The 17646-nt window shown below is 42.4% G+C and overlaps 1 protein-coding gene across 2 annotated transcripts; it reads left to right on the top strand.

Annotated features, from left to right (window-relative positions):
• The first annotated feature begins 303 nt into the window (after window positions 1-303).
• On the top strand, window positions 304-16887 carry afg3l2 (AFG3-like AAA ATPase 2). 2 transcript variants are annotated; one of them, XM_024009572.2, is made up of 17 exons: window positions 304-543; window positions 2365-2464; window positions 2624-2704; window positions 4349-4485; window positions 4731-4883; window positions 5084-5158; window positions 5588-5712; window positions 5843-6119; window positions 6402-6539; window positions 8326-8479; window positions 9852-9959; window positions 10299-10424; window positions 12783-12893; window positions 13998-14113; window positions 15159-15359; window positions 16118-16312; window positions 16431-16887. In XM_024009572.2, the coding sequence occupies exons 1-17, from the start codon at window positions 442-444 to the stop codon at window positions 16665-16667; spliced, it is 2436 nt and encodes an 811-aa protein (XP_023865340.1). In that variant the 5' UTR covers window positions 304-441; the 3' UTR covers window positions 16668-16887. The 2 variants fall into 2 exon arrangements, with proteins under 2 accessions (XP_023865340.1, XP_023865341.1); XM_024009573.2 differs by having other exon boundaries at window positions 5591-5712.
• Window positions 16888-17646: the final 759 nt, after the last annotated feature.

Genomic DNA, 17646 nt, shown 5'->3' on the forward strand with positions numbered 1-17646 from the left:
AATGTTTTTTAATTTATTTTACAGCAGAGGTATTACAAGGAATCTTGTCTATGAATGCTCTGTCTACACAGGCCCCTGTCTAGGGATGTGATTTGTTTTATCACTGAAGGAGTGCGGTGGGCCTTTTTTAAAATAAATGTTATTTTTGTATTGTATATGATTGTGGTATTATAACCCCCCCTTTCCCGCAATGGATTTTTTTTCTTCCGTTCACTACCCGTACAGTAGGTGGCGGCAATAAACCAATAGGTGTAGTCTGCCGTAAAAGAACAAGAGAAGCCTGCGTCATCACGTAATTCTGAAGTGAAAAATAATGGCGGCTCTTGTTATGGGATGGGATAGTGCATGCATGAGATAAGTCTTCAAAACATTTTTGTGATAAATCTTTCCGGGGAAAAAAAATCCGTTAGAATAACCAAGGTGTCAACGTAACAAGTCAGAATGGCTCACCGATACCTCCGCTTGTCAAGAGGTGGCAGGAATCTATTCAAAATGTTGCTGCCTCCAAACGTCAGGACATCTAACGTTAGCTGTGCACGACTGGTGAGTTGCAATCTAGCTAACGACGTTACAACATCAAAACAAACCGTGCTAGTCGATTCTTATTGCGTGACAAGGCATTACGAGTTTGTTTTGGGAATAGGCAGTCTTTACATGTCGTCTGTTTGTTGAAAATCTAGATACTGTCCTAATCCAACATTATTTTGCCCAACAAAACAACCTGTCATTCTAGCTAGCGTAACAGGCCTGCGAATGACATTGCCGTGGTTCGATAACACAGGGCGAGATTACATCATGAATTCAATTGTTATTTAACGTTAGCTAGTCAACTATCGCGTGTTAAACCAACGCTACAACATGTCTAGCTATTTTAGGTAACGTTATGTATGCACGTGTAGTGACTTTGTATTTGCCAATGTTAAAATACGGACTACGCCGGGCACGCACGCATGGTGATTGTGTCCTTCCACACCAGATGCGATCAAGACACGCAGGTGGAAAGATCACAAAGAACTCTGAACGAATTCATTTAATTTGGGGACAGGTCGAAACGCATATGAAACATTCATGGACATTTAACTAGCTAACTTGCTGTTGGTAACTAATTTGTCCTGGGATATAAACATTGGGTTGTTATTTTACTTGAAATGTACAAGGTCCTTTTTCTTGCTGGATCTTTGTAGAATATCAACCCATTTTGAGTCACACAAAAGTGTGTGTTCTCTACTCCTACAATTAATCCACAGACAAAAGGGGAACAACAGTTAGTTAAAAAGTGATCTCTCCTAGTAAGGTCTTCTTTCTATTTTATGTGGTGTTGGCAACCTGCTGGACTGTGGACCTCGTTCATCTTTAATTAAATCACCTAAGCGGGTTTATGCTCCTAAAAACCAATGAGAGGAGGCAGGACTTGCAGCGCATCAAGCGTACCAAGTTCTATTTTAGCGCCTGGCTATGCAGATGCTCACGAGCAATTTGGATGAAATGATTGAATAACATGTATGTGTACATTTATTTTTGCAATGCAGCCAGTGTGGTCAGGATGTTGTTCAACTTGACAGTTCAGTGAATTTTTAAGATTTCAGAGCGATCATTAAACTAGCTTAATTAATGACGCTTCAGTTTTTTTAATCTCCACCTATTTTATGTTGTAGTGTTACTCTGAGAAATGACAGTAGGCGCACCAACAAAAAAATATAATGGTGCAATATTTCTGAAGTGTATTCCATGACCTTTTCACATGCACTTGGTTTCTATACGTAGTACTCAAGTAAAGACAAGTGTTTCTCATCTTTTTAATTGTATTTATTTCATGGTATCCAATTGGTAGTTACATTCCTGTCCCGTCACTACAACTCCCATACGGACTCGGGAGAGGTTTGTCCTCGCAGCCGGCTGCGACAGTCTGGAATCGAACCAGGGTTCTCTAGTGACACAGCTAGCAACTGCAATGCAGTGCCTTAGACCACTGCGTCACTCGGGAGGCCCGTGTTTCTCAATTCTAACTATTCCAACACTACTACTACTTAGATACGCCAATGGTTTAAAAACTAGACCTAGTTGAGCAGTTGAAAGTGTGCTGCTGTTTTGAATCGATCAAAACGTTTAAAAGGACGGTGGTGCCCACGGATGGAGTTGAGGAAAAAGTGTATTTATTTAGTGCACCATTGCTTTTTTCCAAGGATTCTGGTTCTGTATGGCTCAGTTGATAGGGCATGGCGCTTGCAACACCAGTGTTGTGGGTTCGAAGAAGCCCTGGATCGTCCATACGTAAAATGAATTGCATACATGACTAAGTAGCTTTGGATAAAAGCGTCTACTAAATGGCATATGTTATGTTGATTGTCATCTTTCATTTTCAAGGTCTCCAGCCAAGCAGACAGCCAGATAGTACTTGAAAGGAGGACTCTGTTTGAACATGTGTTAGGTGCCTATCAAAGACTCTGCTCCAAACCACCAAAAGGTATGTACCTCAACGTTCACTGTATTCATCTAGCAGATTCCCATTCTTTCTGATTATGTATAACACAAAGCATAATGTATGTATGGGTCATTAAAATGAGAAGTTTTTCATGCTCATTTATGATTTTGTGCGCTCTAAAGTTTGGTGTTCTTACGTCAGGATTTGAAAAATATTTCCCCAATGGTCCGAAAAATGAGCCGAAGAGCAGTGAATCCAACCCAACCAGTGGAGAAGCCAAAGGTAATTTAGACCACTGACTAAATATACTTTCCCGTCCTATGTTGTTAGCTGGCTAAGACCTACTGAACACTACAGTGCATTTGGGAAAGTATTCAGACCCCTTCCCTTTTTCCACATTCTGTGACGTTACAGCCTTATATTAAAATCTATTAAATAAAAAAACAATCCTCTTAAAAATAAACAAGGAGTGCCCCATAATGACATCCCAATACCCCATAATGACATCCCAATACCCCATAATGACATCCCAATACCCCATAATGACATCCCAATACMCCATAATGACATCCCAATAACCCATAATGACAAAGCAAAAACAGGTTTTTAGACATTTTTGCACATGTATTAATGTATTCAGACCCTTTGCTATGAGACTCAATTGAGCTCTGGTGCATCCTGTTTGCGTTGATCATCCTTGAGATGTTTCTACAACTTCATTGGAGTGGTACGTTCAATTGATTGGACATGATTTGGAAAGGCTGTCTATATAAAGTTCCACAGTTGACAGTGAATGTCAGAGCAAATCTGGGGATGGTTTATCTAAACATTTCTGCAGCATTGAAGGTCCCCAAGAACAGTGGCCTCCATCATTCTTAAATGGAAGAAGTTTGGAACCACCTCTTCCTAGAGCTGGCTGCCTGGACAAACTGGGCAATTGGGGGAGAAGGACCTTGGTCAGGGAGTTGACCAAGAACCTGATGGTCATGCTGACAGAGCTCCAGAGTTCCTTTGTGGAGATGGGAGAACCTTCCAGAAGGACAACCATCTCTGCAGCACTCCACCAATCAGGGCTTAATGGTAGAGTGGCCAGACGGAAGCCACTCCTCAGTAAAAGGCACATGGCAGCCCGCTCGGAGTTTGCCAAAAGGCACCTAAAGACTCTCAGACCATGAGAAACAAGATTCTCTGGTCTGATGAAATCAAGATTGAACTCTTTGGCCTGAATGCCAAGTGTCACGTCTGGAGGAAACCTGGCACCATCCCTACGGTGAAGCATGGTGGTGGCAGCATCATGCTGTGGGGATGTTTTTCAGCGGCAGGGACTGGGAGACTAGTCAAGGTCGAGGGAAAGTAGGAAAGTACAGAGAGGTCCTTAATGAAAACCTGCTACGGAGTGCTCAGGACCACAGACTGGGGGCGAAGGTTCACTTTCCAACAACAACGACCCTAAGCGTACAGCCAAGACAACGCAGGAGTGGCTTCGGGACAAGTCTGTCCTTGAGTGGCCCATCGAGAGCCCGATCGAAACATCTCTGGAGAGACCTGAAAATAGCTGTGCAGCGACACTCCCCCTCCAACCTGACAGAGCTTGAGAGGATCTGCAGAGAAGAATGGGAGAAACTCAAGACTGGGGGTATTGTGTGTAGATTGAGGGGGRAAAAAACAATTTAATCAATTTTAGAATAAGGCTGTAACGTAACAAGATGGTGAAAAAGTCAAGGGGTCTGAATACWTTCCAGAATGCACTGTATGTGGTGATTAACAAAATGTTAACTTTTCCAGTATTTAGATGAGCTATGTCATCATGTAAACGATATCTATGGAAGCCTCTGTGAACTACTGCACTACACCAATTCCATGTTCTAAACAGAGGGTTGACTTTGGTTTTAGGCTGAAAACTGATGTGTCTATCTGCCTTCTCAGAGGCCAAGCCAACTACCAATGCACAGAAGGCCACTGGTAGATCTAGTGGAGGAGGAGGAGGAGGTGGTGCCTCAGGCGGAGGAGGAAAACGAGGAGGCAGGAAGGATGAGTCCCATTGGTATAGCCGGCTACAAAAGGTGAGAATCGACACCTGAAACCTGGTCGGAAGTTGACTTAATGATTTGGGTATTTGGAGCAAAGCTAACCAAGGTCTTACCACTCGTACCATTATTTTTGCACTACTATTAGCATCATGTCAAACTGTTGTAAACAAAACCCAACAAGACAATACAGTGCACAGAGCAAACAGAGCAAATGAGACAAAACGATACAATGAAATCGGTTGTTATTTCGAATTCTTCCGCAACGTGTTTATCCTTAGGGTGATGTGCCATGGGACGATAAGGAGTTCCGTATGTACTTCCTGAGTGGTGCTGCGTTTTGGACCATGGTTACGTACTTCTTTTTTTTACGGGAAGGCGGGAGAGAGGTCACTTGGAAAGACTTTGTCAATAACTACCTCTCGAAAGACGTCGTAAGTACTCTATTAGTATCATTGATAGGGAAAATGGTGTGTAATTTTTTTAACAATATAAAAAATCGTGTGTCAGACTCGAGGTTAGGTGTTCGTTTGCTTGATGTATGGTGTGATGATGATGATCTGATGATTTGTCCACTGCTGTTGACCATCTCACATTCGGGGACTTGAATTTGGATCTTTGTTTTTCTCTCTAGGTTGACAGATTGGAGGTAATAAACAAGCGCTATGTGAAAGTGGTTTTTACACCCGGAAAGACTCCAGTTGATGGAGTAAGTTAAATATTTATACCCATATAAAAAAAATTAAAAAAGTATGCTTGTGTTCTCTTCTTCACTTGTTAGAACAAAGGTAGTAATGAGTGGTTATCAAAAAGAAAGGAGGACCAAGGCACTCTTCATATAATTCATTAAAATGCCTTTATTAGTATGGCATGTTCAATAGAAACAGTTTTTTTTTTTTTAATCTGACGCGTTTCGGATTTTTTAAAACCTTGTTTCTATTGAACATGCCATACTCATAAAGGCATTTTAATTAATTATATGAAGAGTGCCTTGGTCCTCCTTTCTTTTTGATGACCAATTTACCCCTTTTCCCAAAGAGCACCTTCTGTCTACCAACATGTACTATAGTGTACCTTAGTAGCGCTTCCCTTCCTCCTCTTTCTAGTAGTAATGAGTGGTTTGTGTTTTGGTACCCAGCAGTACGTGTGGTTCAACATTGGCAGCGTGGACACGTTTGAGCGGAACCTAGAGACRGCTCAGTATGAGATGGGTATCGAGGGGGAGAACCGTCTGCCAGTGGTGTACTCCGCTGAAAGCGACGGGTAAGTTGGACACCAAATGGACTGAAATGGGAAGAGATCGCCTTAATAAGAAATGCTCCTTTTTTTCCTTTTCCGTTAGGAACACGGCCCAGCTCTAATCCCAGTAGCACATCTCTCTTCTCCCCCGCAGGTCGTTCCTGCTCAGCATGCTGCCCACCGTGCTCATCATCGGCTTCCTGCTCTTCATGCTGCGACGGGGGCCAGCGGGAGCTGGCCGACCGGGCGGCCGGGGCATGGGAGGACTATTCAGTGTCAGCGAGACAACGGCCAAGGTGTTGCGCGACGAGATCGACGTGAAGTTCAAGGACGTGGCAGGCTGCGAAGAGGCCAAGCTGGAGATCATGGAGTTTGTCAACTTCCTCAAGAACCCCAAACAGTACCAGGACCTGGGCGCCAAGATCCCCAAGGTGAGCCAGCAGGAGAGACCTTTACTTATAAGGATAAAGAATATGTGAAAATTCCACTTAGCCTATCGTAGGGCAAGGTGGAGCTACCCCCATATTGCCTATACATATAAAAAATCTGATATCTTCAGGGGATAGGGGCAGGGGGTTATTTCTAGGAGTAAGTAAGCAATGCGCATGTTCCAGAGGGTCGATATGTTATAGCAGTCTTCTGGGATATGCACAGCATGACTGCAAAACCGACATCCTGGAACACCACCAAAGTCATACTCTTCTATGTCACAGGGGGCCATCCTGACGGGACCCCCTGGCACAGGGAAGACCCTGCTGGCCAAGGCCACCGCCGGAGARGCCGACGTCCCCTTTATCACCGTAAATGGCTCAGAGTTCCTGGAGATGTTTGTGGGCGTGGGCCCCGCCAGGGTAAGTGACAACACTGTGGATCTTGGTGTCAGTATACTTTGGGTTGATGGACATTTCTAAATGATTGCACAATGTATTGTTCATTTTACCATGTCAACTTTTTTTTTTTTTTTCTTCATCAAAGCTTAACTGTGTTCCAACACTCTTTCATTTGAATATCCACCTGACAAAGGGAAAGGACAGCTATCCAATTCTTTCACATCTACCTGCCCTGTCGAGTCCCGCCCAGTAGTGCCTCACCCTGCTGTTAAAGGAATTTTGATTCCTGTTTATCAACCAATTCAATTGAAACATTCTGCCCATAAATAAGAATTTGTAAGATAATTATCAGCCAAATGGACAGAAAACCAGTCTTAAAATCAATCAATCAATAGCGTTTATTCTCGAGAGTACTGATCATAATACATTTTACATCAGGTTATATAATAAGAATGATGTCATAGGTTTTAATGTCCAACCTCCTCGGATACAATGGCAATACAGTTCGAGTTCTCATTACTGTCTGCCACCTGTTCAACTATCTACAACCAACTCAAGGTCTTTCCCCTCCCTGGGTAGAGACAGAATGTCCTGTAAGGAACACAACATTCCAGCCTGTCTGAAGATAACTCCATTCTTTCTAATAAGGAACATATTACACTCAGAATTATGATTATAATAAGTTTCATTCATACAGTAACGTCTAAGTCAAATGTATACATATTTTAGTCATTAAACACAAAAATCCCGTAACACCTGCCCAGTAGTGCCCCGTCCTGTCAGCCTTGCCAAGTGGAGCCATGTCCTAATGTTCATACTCACAATTCTTGACAGTTGCGTCTTGCTCTCGATTGGAAGATTTCTGAAGCAGGACTCCAGTTTTAAAAGCAATATCAGTGATAGGCTTGTGCGGTATCCAGAGTATCATACCTGCATACTGACCTTTATACCATCCCAGTATATTGGGTGATACCGGCACTGAACACGAGGGGCGATTTATTTATTTTTATCCGAAGGTTAGCAATGCAAACAAGTACATGTAAAATACCATAGCGAATGCTAGTTAAATGCTAACAAACGCATGTGAACATTTTATATAGTCTCTTGCAAACTATTTGCAGGACAGACATCCCAGCTCATAAAGTTAAACGATTAACAACATTTTTTTAGCGTTTTTCTGCATGCACAAAACAAATATTAGACAGTATGGCTCTTGATCCAGGAAGGGTTTCTCTGCTGTTACCAATAGAGGAGCTTGTTAGCAGGAAGCTAACCACGTAGCTAGATAACTAGGTACTAAGTTGGGCAAACCAAATGCACGACTGCAGAGCATCTAGCACATTTTAGAAAGTTAACTTATTAGTTCTAAGATATYTAGCTGGCAAACATTTAGTTGTGAATTCCATTTTGTAACTAGATAACCATAGTGCGTGCTGCACAATGGTGAGTGACTCCCGAGGCTCTGGTCTTTCGTCGTTGTGTACTTGTAAACAAGCAACATGTGACTGGGGGCTACYGGTCAGCTTCATAATGTGGCAGGTGAAATGAAGAACGCGATCTGCTTTATCTCCTAACGTATTGCACAAGTTGACTGCAGGTATTTACTTAATAAAAAGTAGCTACAAATATTAAGATTTATTAAACTTTTTAAAGAAATAGTTTAAACAGTATTGAAAAATCCCGTGGCTAATTCCAAATACCCCGGTATATACGGTATATACGGTGTACCACCCAAGCCTATACACGGTGTAACTCCAAAGCCTAATGTACTCTGGGTTTTATTCTCTCCTTGCTTTGTGCTTTCCAGGTTCGAGATTTGTTTGTCATGGCCCGTAAGAACGCCCCCTGCATCCTCTTCATTGACGAGATTGACGCAGTAGGGCGCAAGCGAGGCAGAGGGAACTTTGGTGGCCAGAGCGAGCAGGAAAACACCCTCAATCAGCTGCTGGTCGAGATGGATGGTGTGTATCGCTCAGGGTCAAATGAACTGAAGGCTCAAGGCAAAACATGTATAGTTCATCAAATCCAGCCCAACATTTTGCAATGACTGGGGCAATAAATGCCCCTGCAAACTACGTAGTCCCCTCATTTTGCGAGGTCTGTCTCTACACAGACCACCGCAGTAGGGTTGGACACGGTTATTCGAATATCCGAACATACTTTAGTATTCAATTACTTGGGAGAGTATTCATTTTTGAGAAAATAGGAAGTGAAAGTGGGGAGATTTTATTCAATGCAAGAATGGAATTCAAATTACGGAATTAAGTTGGCTACAATGATCAACCAACATTCAGGCTGTTGTTTCATATGAATGGAGTTGTAGACATTGGACAGGGAGCGCAGTAAAATGGCCTCAATTAGCCATGCTACTTTAGCTGGCTACCTGAGCTGGCTGGCTGGCTAACTTGGCTGGCTGGCTAAACTTGGCTGCGCTGGCTACTTGCTGGCTGGCTATTTATTCTTTGGCTGGCTGGCTAACTTGGCTGGCTGGCTAATTGGCTGGCTGCTGGCTGGCTGGCTGGCTAACTTGGTGGCTGGCTGGCTGGCCGGCTGGCTAACTTGGCTGTGCTACTGGGATTGAAATTATATTCGACAAGTGTTTCTTATCCTGGTCCGGTAGACCCAAAGGGGTCCACATTGTTTTTAGTTTTTGCCCTAGTACTACACACCCGATTCCACTAATCAAAGGTTTGATCGTTGATTCAGTGTTTCCCCTGGTATTGGGCGTGGCCAATTCCACGTTCTCCAACCAACATTTTTATCGGCCACCCTCTTGGCCACAGAGACATTTTGCGGTTTAATGCTAATTTCCTGCATTATACAGCAAGTCTTTTTCATGGGGCTGGGAGAATGTAATGTCATTTTTAAAGCTACTTTCCTGCAATTCTCTTTGTTCGTATGCTATCTGAGTGACTCAAACATTATAACGAAATAACTGGGGGCCCCCATGCCAAATTTTTGATTCTCTCTCAAAGTATTTTTGTTAGTTCTCTAAGATGATCTTATAAAAAATAAATATATAGGTTTATCTTTTCTACATACTTTTATGTACATCTACAGATTGGTGTCTGTTTGGAAGCACACCACTGGTGGGAAAATGCACATTTTCTTTATGATTTTTTGAATATTCTGTCACCAGTTGGATGGGAACCTAGCTACTGACAATAGCTAGGCCCGCTGTTGCTAAATGAATATAGGGGAAACACTGATAATGGAATCAGGTGTGTGTGTTGCTAGGGTATGCAGCCCTTTGGGGTCGACCAGGATAAAGAAACACTGATTTAAACAGAAAACGTATGACACTGCCATCTACCTTTTCCCCTCTGTTTCCAGGGTTCAACACAGCAACCAATGTAGTAGTGCTAGCAGGTACTAATAGACCTGACATCCTGGACCCTGCACTGATGAGGCCCGGACGCTTCGACAGACAGATTTACATCGGTACGAGCCCATCGTTTTATTTTATCATATGCCCCCTGRCTGCTTGGGTTTCCTCCTGTTCTGGATTAATGTAGTTGTTGGATATGGTAAAAAAGAAAATATGAATCCACTGCAATAAAGGAACATTTAAGTTGTACTATGGTTATCTGTTAATGAACCACAGTGTAATGATGATCCTATTACCACAACATGTCACACATCATTACCTATCCAGAAGCCTGAAATTGTTTTGTTTTTAGTAGTAATTGGTCAACCTTTAGTTGATGCTAAAACAAATGACTGACCAAGTTAGGAAACTGTGGAAAAAGCTTTTAAACATTGGTAACATTGTTTTCGCAGGTCATCCTGACATTAAAGGCAGATCGTCCATATTTAAAGTGCACTTGAGGCCTTTGAAAATGGATGCAGAGATGGACAAAGAAGCTCTCGCCAGGAAAATGGCTGCCCTCACCCCAGGCTTCTCAGGTAGGTTTTTGAGGCACACTGAGGATGCCATCCTAGACAATGGTGTCAGAACTGCCATCATTGGGTTAATAGGCCTAGTTAAAATGATCAAACTGTTACCATATGGTTGACAAACCATATTCAGAATGTCATATACTGCATACCAGGGTTTAAGTTAGCTGGTAATAACCAGCTTTTGCCCATTAAAAAAATGAATTAAAGCTAYAATATGTCACTTTTTGGGCGACATGATCAAATCCACATTGACAGATCTACAATTCAAATTTCTTTCTCATTGAAATCAAGTCTAAGAAGTGGTAGATCTGTTCTATGTAAATGTTTTTTTAATTTCGGATTTGTGCACTAGCTGAAAATACAATACTTTTGGTTATGGAAAAGATTTTTCACAGGGGTACAATGATTCTCTACACTGTACTTGCTTTTATAATAAAATAAAAAACTTACACTGAAATTAGGTAAACTATTAGAATTTTAGCAACCAGGAAATGGCGAAGCGATTTCTGCACGGTACATCTTTAAAAGCCGATAAATAAAATTGTAGCCGGCCAAATTTTGCATATCATGCATCCCGATTGCTCGCTTCAGCACCTTCCTCTCACTCYGTGCGCGCTGACTTAGGTGCATGCTGCTGAGAGAGAAAGATTGGAGTCTTGGGCTTCTGTTGATGTAAGAGGATGGGATGCCTTTTTCATTGAAGTAAAACAAAAATGAGAGAGTATGCCTACAGTGAAAAGCCTACAAGGGGAATTTCCTTAAAGATACGTTTTTAATACTGTAGTGAACAAAGATGGGAAGAATGTTGGCACGGCCAAATGCAGGCTACTGTGTAGCAACTCGCTATTCCGGTAGGATGCAATTTAACTTATTTTTTTTCTCGTATTTATCATTTTGTATTACTATTGCTGTATATCATTGTTATTATTGTAGACCTATTTATTAATTAAAACCAGTTTTTAAATATGCACAGTGGGTTTTGTTTCATTCTGTTGAGACAATTTCCTTGGCTAAATTAAACTTAATCTGTTTTTTCTTTATTTTGTGCTCCGTATTTAGGTTAAGATGGGTTGTAAAGTAGGCCTGTTGTCAAATGAGTAGGCCTGTTGTCAAATGAGTAGGCCTGTTGTCAAATGAGTAGGCCTGTTGTCAAATAAATATTAGCATATTACTGTCATTTGTTGGGTACGGTAGGCACTAACTAGCCTTTCTTGGTAATTGCTAATTGCCTGTTCAATACTTTTGTGAAGGTTTATTAAACCAGTTCGTAAATGTTTTGTTTCAATCTGAGCCATTTTCTTTGGCCAAATTTAAGTTCCAACTGTAATGTTTGCCGCAATATAATATCCTACTCGTATTTTCCCTATAAACAATGGCTTGACTCACCGTAATAAAGTTTAGAAACTTTTGTGAAGGTGTGGCTATTAGCCTGTTATACTGCAGTCCTATGATATGAAGGCCATTGCACACCGTCGCACCAATTGACTCCGACAGTTGAACTTGAGGTGAGGAAGAATGTTTTAGTTACACCAAAATCTTAAAATATAATAACTTATCTTCATTAAAAAAAATAGATTAATTTGCGAAGTAGCCTCCTGTACACCTATATCTGTATAACAGGCGCAGTAGTCTGACAAGGATAATGAAACGTATGTCGGTGTCGTAGCATGCCGCAGACATATCTCTCTCTCTCTGGTGCTAGGTCTAAGCTTCTCTTCCTTTTCTATATTTATTTGTTAAATATCAATATCCTACAGTGGACTCCTAAGTCTGTATGCAATGCCCTGCTGCATTTAGCTCAAATATATAATATATTAATATATTTAGTTCAAATATCCGACAGCTGAACCGTGAGGTGGAAAATTGTTATTTTAGGTAAGAAAAAACCAATAACACAATAGGCTAAACATTTTGTAATGCTGCACATCGAAACACAAGGAATAGTGTTTTTGATAATGGCTGTTTTTAAGGACACGTAATTATCTGTTTGTTTTGCGCTGGCTGCGTGGGTGGACGCCCTAGTTAGTGCATTACAGATCCAATGCTTATGGATGACCAGTAAAGTGCTCAAATGTCAGTTAAATAAAAAAAGATCTGGTCACTTGTCCGGCAAAAACCCTGCTGCTTACATACATACATACATACATACATACTGTATAATGTTGCATTTTCCCTGTACATTTTCATATTGATATTTGTATACAAAAATAAAATACGAATTTGTGAGGTCTTTCTTACAATGCTCATATAGATATATTTTTTGCCTTTCAATTTTAATATGCTCGTTGAAAACTGCTCTGGATGAGGCTTAACTATAAAAAAWAWAAWAAWAATATCAATTWAAATTCTATTCTGTTTTGTTAGGTGCTGATATTGCCAATGTGTGCAATGAAGCCGCGCTGATTGCTGCKCGCCACCTAGCGGACTCAATCAACCAGAAGCACTTTGAGCAGGCCATCGAACGCGTGATCGGAGGTGAGCACAAGCGCATACATATACAAATGAACACATCCTGATTTTGCTACATACCGTATTAAGCCACTCGGGTCTCCCAAGTGGCGCAGCGGTCTAATGGCACTGAATCTCAGTGCTAGAGGTGTCACTACAGACCTTGGTTCGATTCCAGGCTGTATCACAACCGGCCGTGATCGGGAGTCCCGTAGGGAGGCGCACAATTGGCCCAGCGTCGTCCGGGGTTAGGCCGTCATTGTAAATAAGAATATGTTCTTAACTGACTTGCCTAGTTTAAAAAAAGTTTGACCGCTTTTTCGTAGTATCCAATTGGTAGTTAGTCTTGTCTCATCGCTGTAACTCCCGTACGGACTCGGGAAAGGTGAAGGTCGAGAGCCGTGCGTGTTCCGAAGCAAAACCCAGCCAAGCCGCACTGCTTCTTGACACAATGCCCACTTAACCCGGAAGCCAGCCGCACCAATGTGTCGGAGGAAACACTGTACAACTAGACCGTGTCAGCGTGCGCCAGGCCCGCCACAGGAGTCGCTAGAGCGCCATGGGACAAGAACATCCCTGCCGGCCAAACCCTCCCCTAACTACGMTGGGCCAATTGTGCGCCGCCCCATGGGTCTCCCGGTTGCGGCCGGCTGTAACAGAGCCTGGACTCGAACCAAGATCTCTTGTGGCACAGCTAGCACTGCGATGCAGTGCCTTAGACCACTGCGCCACTCGGGAGGCCTAACTTGCCTAGTTAAATAAAATAAAAATGTGTAACATGTATTGGCTACTTACAAGCTGTGTTGTCAAGACCAGCAAACCATAGAGATGCAAGGAGCTCTAATATGACTTCTCTGTCAATTGTAATGTGATTTATTAAATTTCACCTGAAATKTATTCAACTGAAAGTACAATGTATTCTAATCTATATGATCTAATTGAACTAGTGTGGCTTGATACATCGACTGGACTTTTTACACAGCAACAAAGATCAAACGTCATTGATTACTCACTCCTTCTGTTCTACCTTCTTCATTCAACCTTTCCATATGAATTTGGGTACCTTTGTCATGCAGATTGTTTCGATAGTCGCACAGGTAAGTCAAGTACTTTCTGTTGTTGAATGTACAGGTCTGGAGAAGAAGACTCAGGTCCTGCAGCCTGAGGAGAAAAAGACTGTAGCTTACCACGAGGCAGGGCACGCTGTGGCAGGCTGGTACCTGGAGCATGCTGACCCTCTGCTCAAGGTAGATTCTAGTCACTACCAATATTCTACCTGCCCCTCTATACTGGTAAATCCTAGTCACTACCAATATTCTACCTGCCCCTCTATACTGGTAGATTCTAGTCACTACCTAATATTCTACCTGCCCCTCTATACTGGTAGATCCTAGTCACTACCAACATTCTACCTGCCCCTCTATCTGGGTAGATCCTAGTCACTACCAATATTCTACCTGCCCCTCTATCTGGGTAGATCCTAGTCACTACCAATATTCTACCTGCCCCTCTATACAGGTCATTGTTTTGACCCAGTCGTTAATGCTAATCATTCTATTCATGCGATGTTACTATACTAAACAAATCATTATCATGTACCTAGCTAGCAGAGATTCAATGAGGATGAGTGACAAGAACTTGAATAAATAATGATTTAATAAATATACAATAGGCCGCACTGTGCTGGTTAATTAATTAACGGAGTTCTGAGTGTTTACGGTTTCCATGATGAATTATTTGTTTTATGTTCATTCTTGGGCTACTGGCATGGGAGATATTGCATTAGTAAAATGATACATTGTTGCACATGTTATAGGTAGATCTACATACAACCGCCAACTGTTGCAAACCAAATGGTGGCGTGGACAAATGTGTMGATGCCCCCGAGATAGATGAAGTTTATGAATTCCCTGCCTGGGCTGCGGGACAGTGGAATTATGACATTTAATACATGGTCATGGTATTTTKYGGGAGTTGTTGTCCAACCAATCAACATCCAGGATCCAAAAAACACTCTGTTTTTATAATATTTACGCTACACCGGCTGGCTTTGGTGAGTTGGATGGTCTTTACCATGCATCCTTAGAAAAAGTGTTATGTTAATATTGACGGCTTTGTAAAACATCAGTCGGACTAGCTCTAGAGAATATATGCATACTTTGCAAGATATTAAAGGGATAGTTCACCTTTTTTTGTTTGTTGACATTTTAAGCCCATATCAGCCAGATTTAATACTGGGTGACCAATAAGTGCCAGGCTCAACTTACCACTGACATTTTGTCCTCTCTCCAGGTATCCATCATCCCCAGAGGCAAAGGGTTGGGCTATGCCCAGTACCTACCTAAGGAGCAGTACCTATACACCAAGGAGCAGCTGCTGGACAGGATGTGCATGACGCTGGGTGGCCGCGTGTCTGAGGAGATCTTCTTCGGTCGCATCACCACGGGGGCCCAGGACGACCTCAGGAAGGTCACCCAGAGTGCATACGCCCAGGTCTGTCCGTCCCCGTCCGTCCCCACCGCCAGATTTATTAGCGTTTTTCACAGGGCTAGTACACAATGGGTTTATGATTGGGTAAGATCTCATGAAGGTGTGTGTGTCACATTCCAGTTATTTGTGTTGTTGTTGTTGAAGTAGAGTGGATTATCATATGAGATTTTGCATTTTATTGAGACGGTAATGAAATGAGAGAGATACATGCAAGTGGGAGAGTCTGTGAGAGGGGAGGACATGAGGATGGACCTCAAGTTTCCGGTGGGGAGAAGCATACACTGAGTGTACAAAATATTAGGAACACCTGGTCATTCTATGATATAGACTGACCAGGTGAAAAGCTATGATCTCTTATTGACGTCACTTGTTAAATCCACTTCAATCAGTGTAGATGAAGAGGAGGAGACATGTTAAAGAAGGATTATATGTGTATGTGTGCCATTCAGAGGGTGAATGGGCAAGACAAAATATTTAAGTGCCTTTGAACAGGGAATGGTAGTAGGTGTCAGGCGCACCGGGTTGAGAGGTGTGAAGAACTGAAATGTTACTGGGTTTTTCACGCTCAACAGTTTCCTTGTGTGTGTCAAGAATGGTCCACCAACCTTGGTCTTTTGGGTTGTGAACATGTACCCAGACCATGGTGCCTGCACACATTATATATATTTGTTTAATTAATTGAATATACTGAAAATCTCAGCCTGTGGTATTAGGACATTCCAATAAAGTGTTGCTCTGTTTCTACACCATTGTTTATATAGATCGTGCAGTTTGGCATGAATGACAAGGTGGGCCAGGTGTCCTTCGACTTGCCCCGGCAGGGCGAGATGACCCTCGAGAAGCCCTACAGCGAGGCCACGGCGCGCCTCATCGACACGGAGGTGCGCAATCTCATCCGAGAGGCGTACGAGCGTACCCACACCCTACTGGCTGAGAGGAAAGACGATGTGGAGAAGGTACGTGTGGGAGCAGGTGTGGTGGTAGGACATAAAAACACTTACTCGTAAGGCTTACACTGTCTCACACAGACACAAGTACAAATAATACATTTACCTTCAATGGTTGCCTGGTCAGGTGGCGCAGCGTCTGCTGGAGAGGGAGGTGCTGGACAAGAAGGACATGGTGGAGCTCCTGGGGGTGCGGCCGTTCGCTGAGAAGTCCACCTACGAGGAGTTTGTGGAGGGCACGGGGGGCATGGATGAGGACACATCCCTGCCTGAGGGCCTCAAGGACTGGAACAAGGAGCGCGACAAGGAGGAAAGCACCGAGGAACAGGTGGCCCGACAGATCTCCGGAGGAATGCCCTTCTAACTGGGACTGCTTGGCCTCACCGAGGGTTGTTTTTAGTATGAGGCTGTACTGAGATTAGAACAGGATGGTGGAAGGATGTCAGTAAGCCCCACCTAAACGTTACCTGACTGAACCATGCCCAGGATCCCTCTGATTGGTCAGTTGCATCCTTTGCAATGGTCTGGGGGGTTTATTCAGCGAGATGAAACATTCTGAACGTTGCAGATAAAAATGTCACACAGGAGTTAAAAGTACTGTCATGGTTAGAGTAAACAAAATATATCAAATCTTGTGGGTGGGAGGGGGGGTTATTTTGGGTAAAGACACTAGGCCACACATCTAAAACTAAAAACTATGTACAAAATATAATAGACCCATTTTTTTTTTTAATAACTTACCTGTTTCTGGCCCTCAAAATTGATTTTGACTAACAAATGGTCATAATAAAATAAAATCTGTGCAGCCCTCAGTTGAATTTCAAAATCCCAATGTGGCCCTTGAGCCAAAAAGTTTTGCCGCCAAATCTAAGAACAACGTAAATTGCAGTCATGATTTTTTTTTTTTTTGTGTGATTTAACCTGTCATTAATAAAGCTATGTGTTCCCTGTTCAACATGGAGGAATAAGCATATCAGTTCACCACCAGAATATTTGAGCAGAGTTGAGCAGTTGGAAATCCCACTCATCGCTCACAGATACAAAAATAATGTGTTTCTCTCATCTCTTGATGATCAGGTAGGCTACTTCAGTTGTAACTGTGGCTCTGTAGTGCTCACATTTTACAGTTGATGGACAAATTTAACACTGTTACATGGAATCCTTTTGTTTTCTTTTTTCCACAAAGGCCTTTATAAAAATCTATAACATCTCTGTTGCTACTACATGAGCTCATTCGTTGTCTTGCCATCAATTACAGAGTCGACTCATATCCACATCTCTGAGCATTAGTAGTGGAGGTAGGCTAAAGAAATACACAAGAATAGGCCTAATTTAAAATAACA

Source organism: Salvelinus sp. IW2-2015, linkage group LG19, assembly GCF_002910315.2.
Source record: "Salvelinus sp. IW2-2015 linkage group LG19, ASM291031v2, whole genome shotgun sequence".
Lineage (NCBI taxonomy): Eukaryota > Metazoa > Chordata > Actinopteri > Salmoniformes > Salmonidae > Salvelinus > Salvelinus sp. IW2-2015.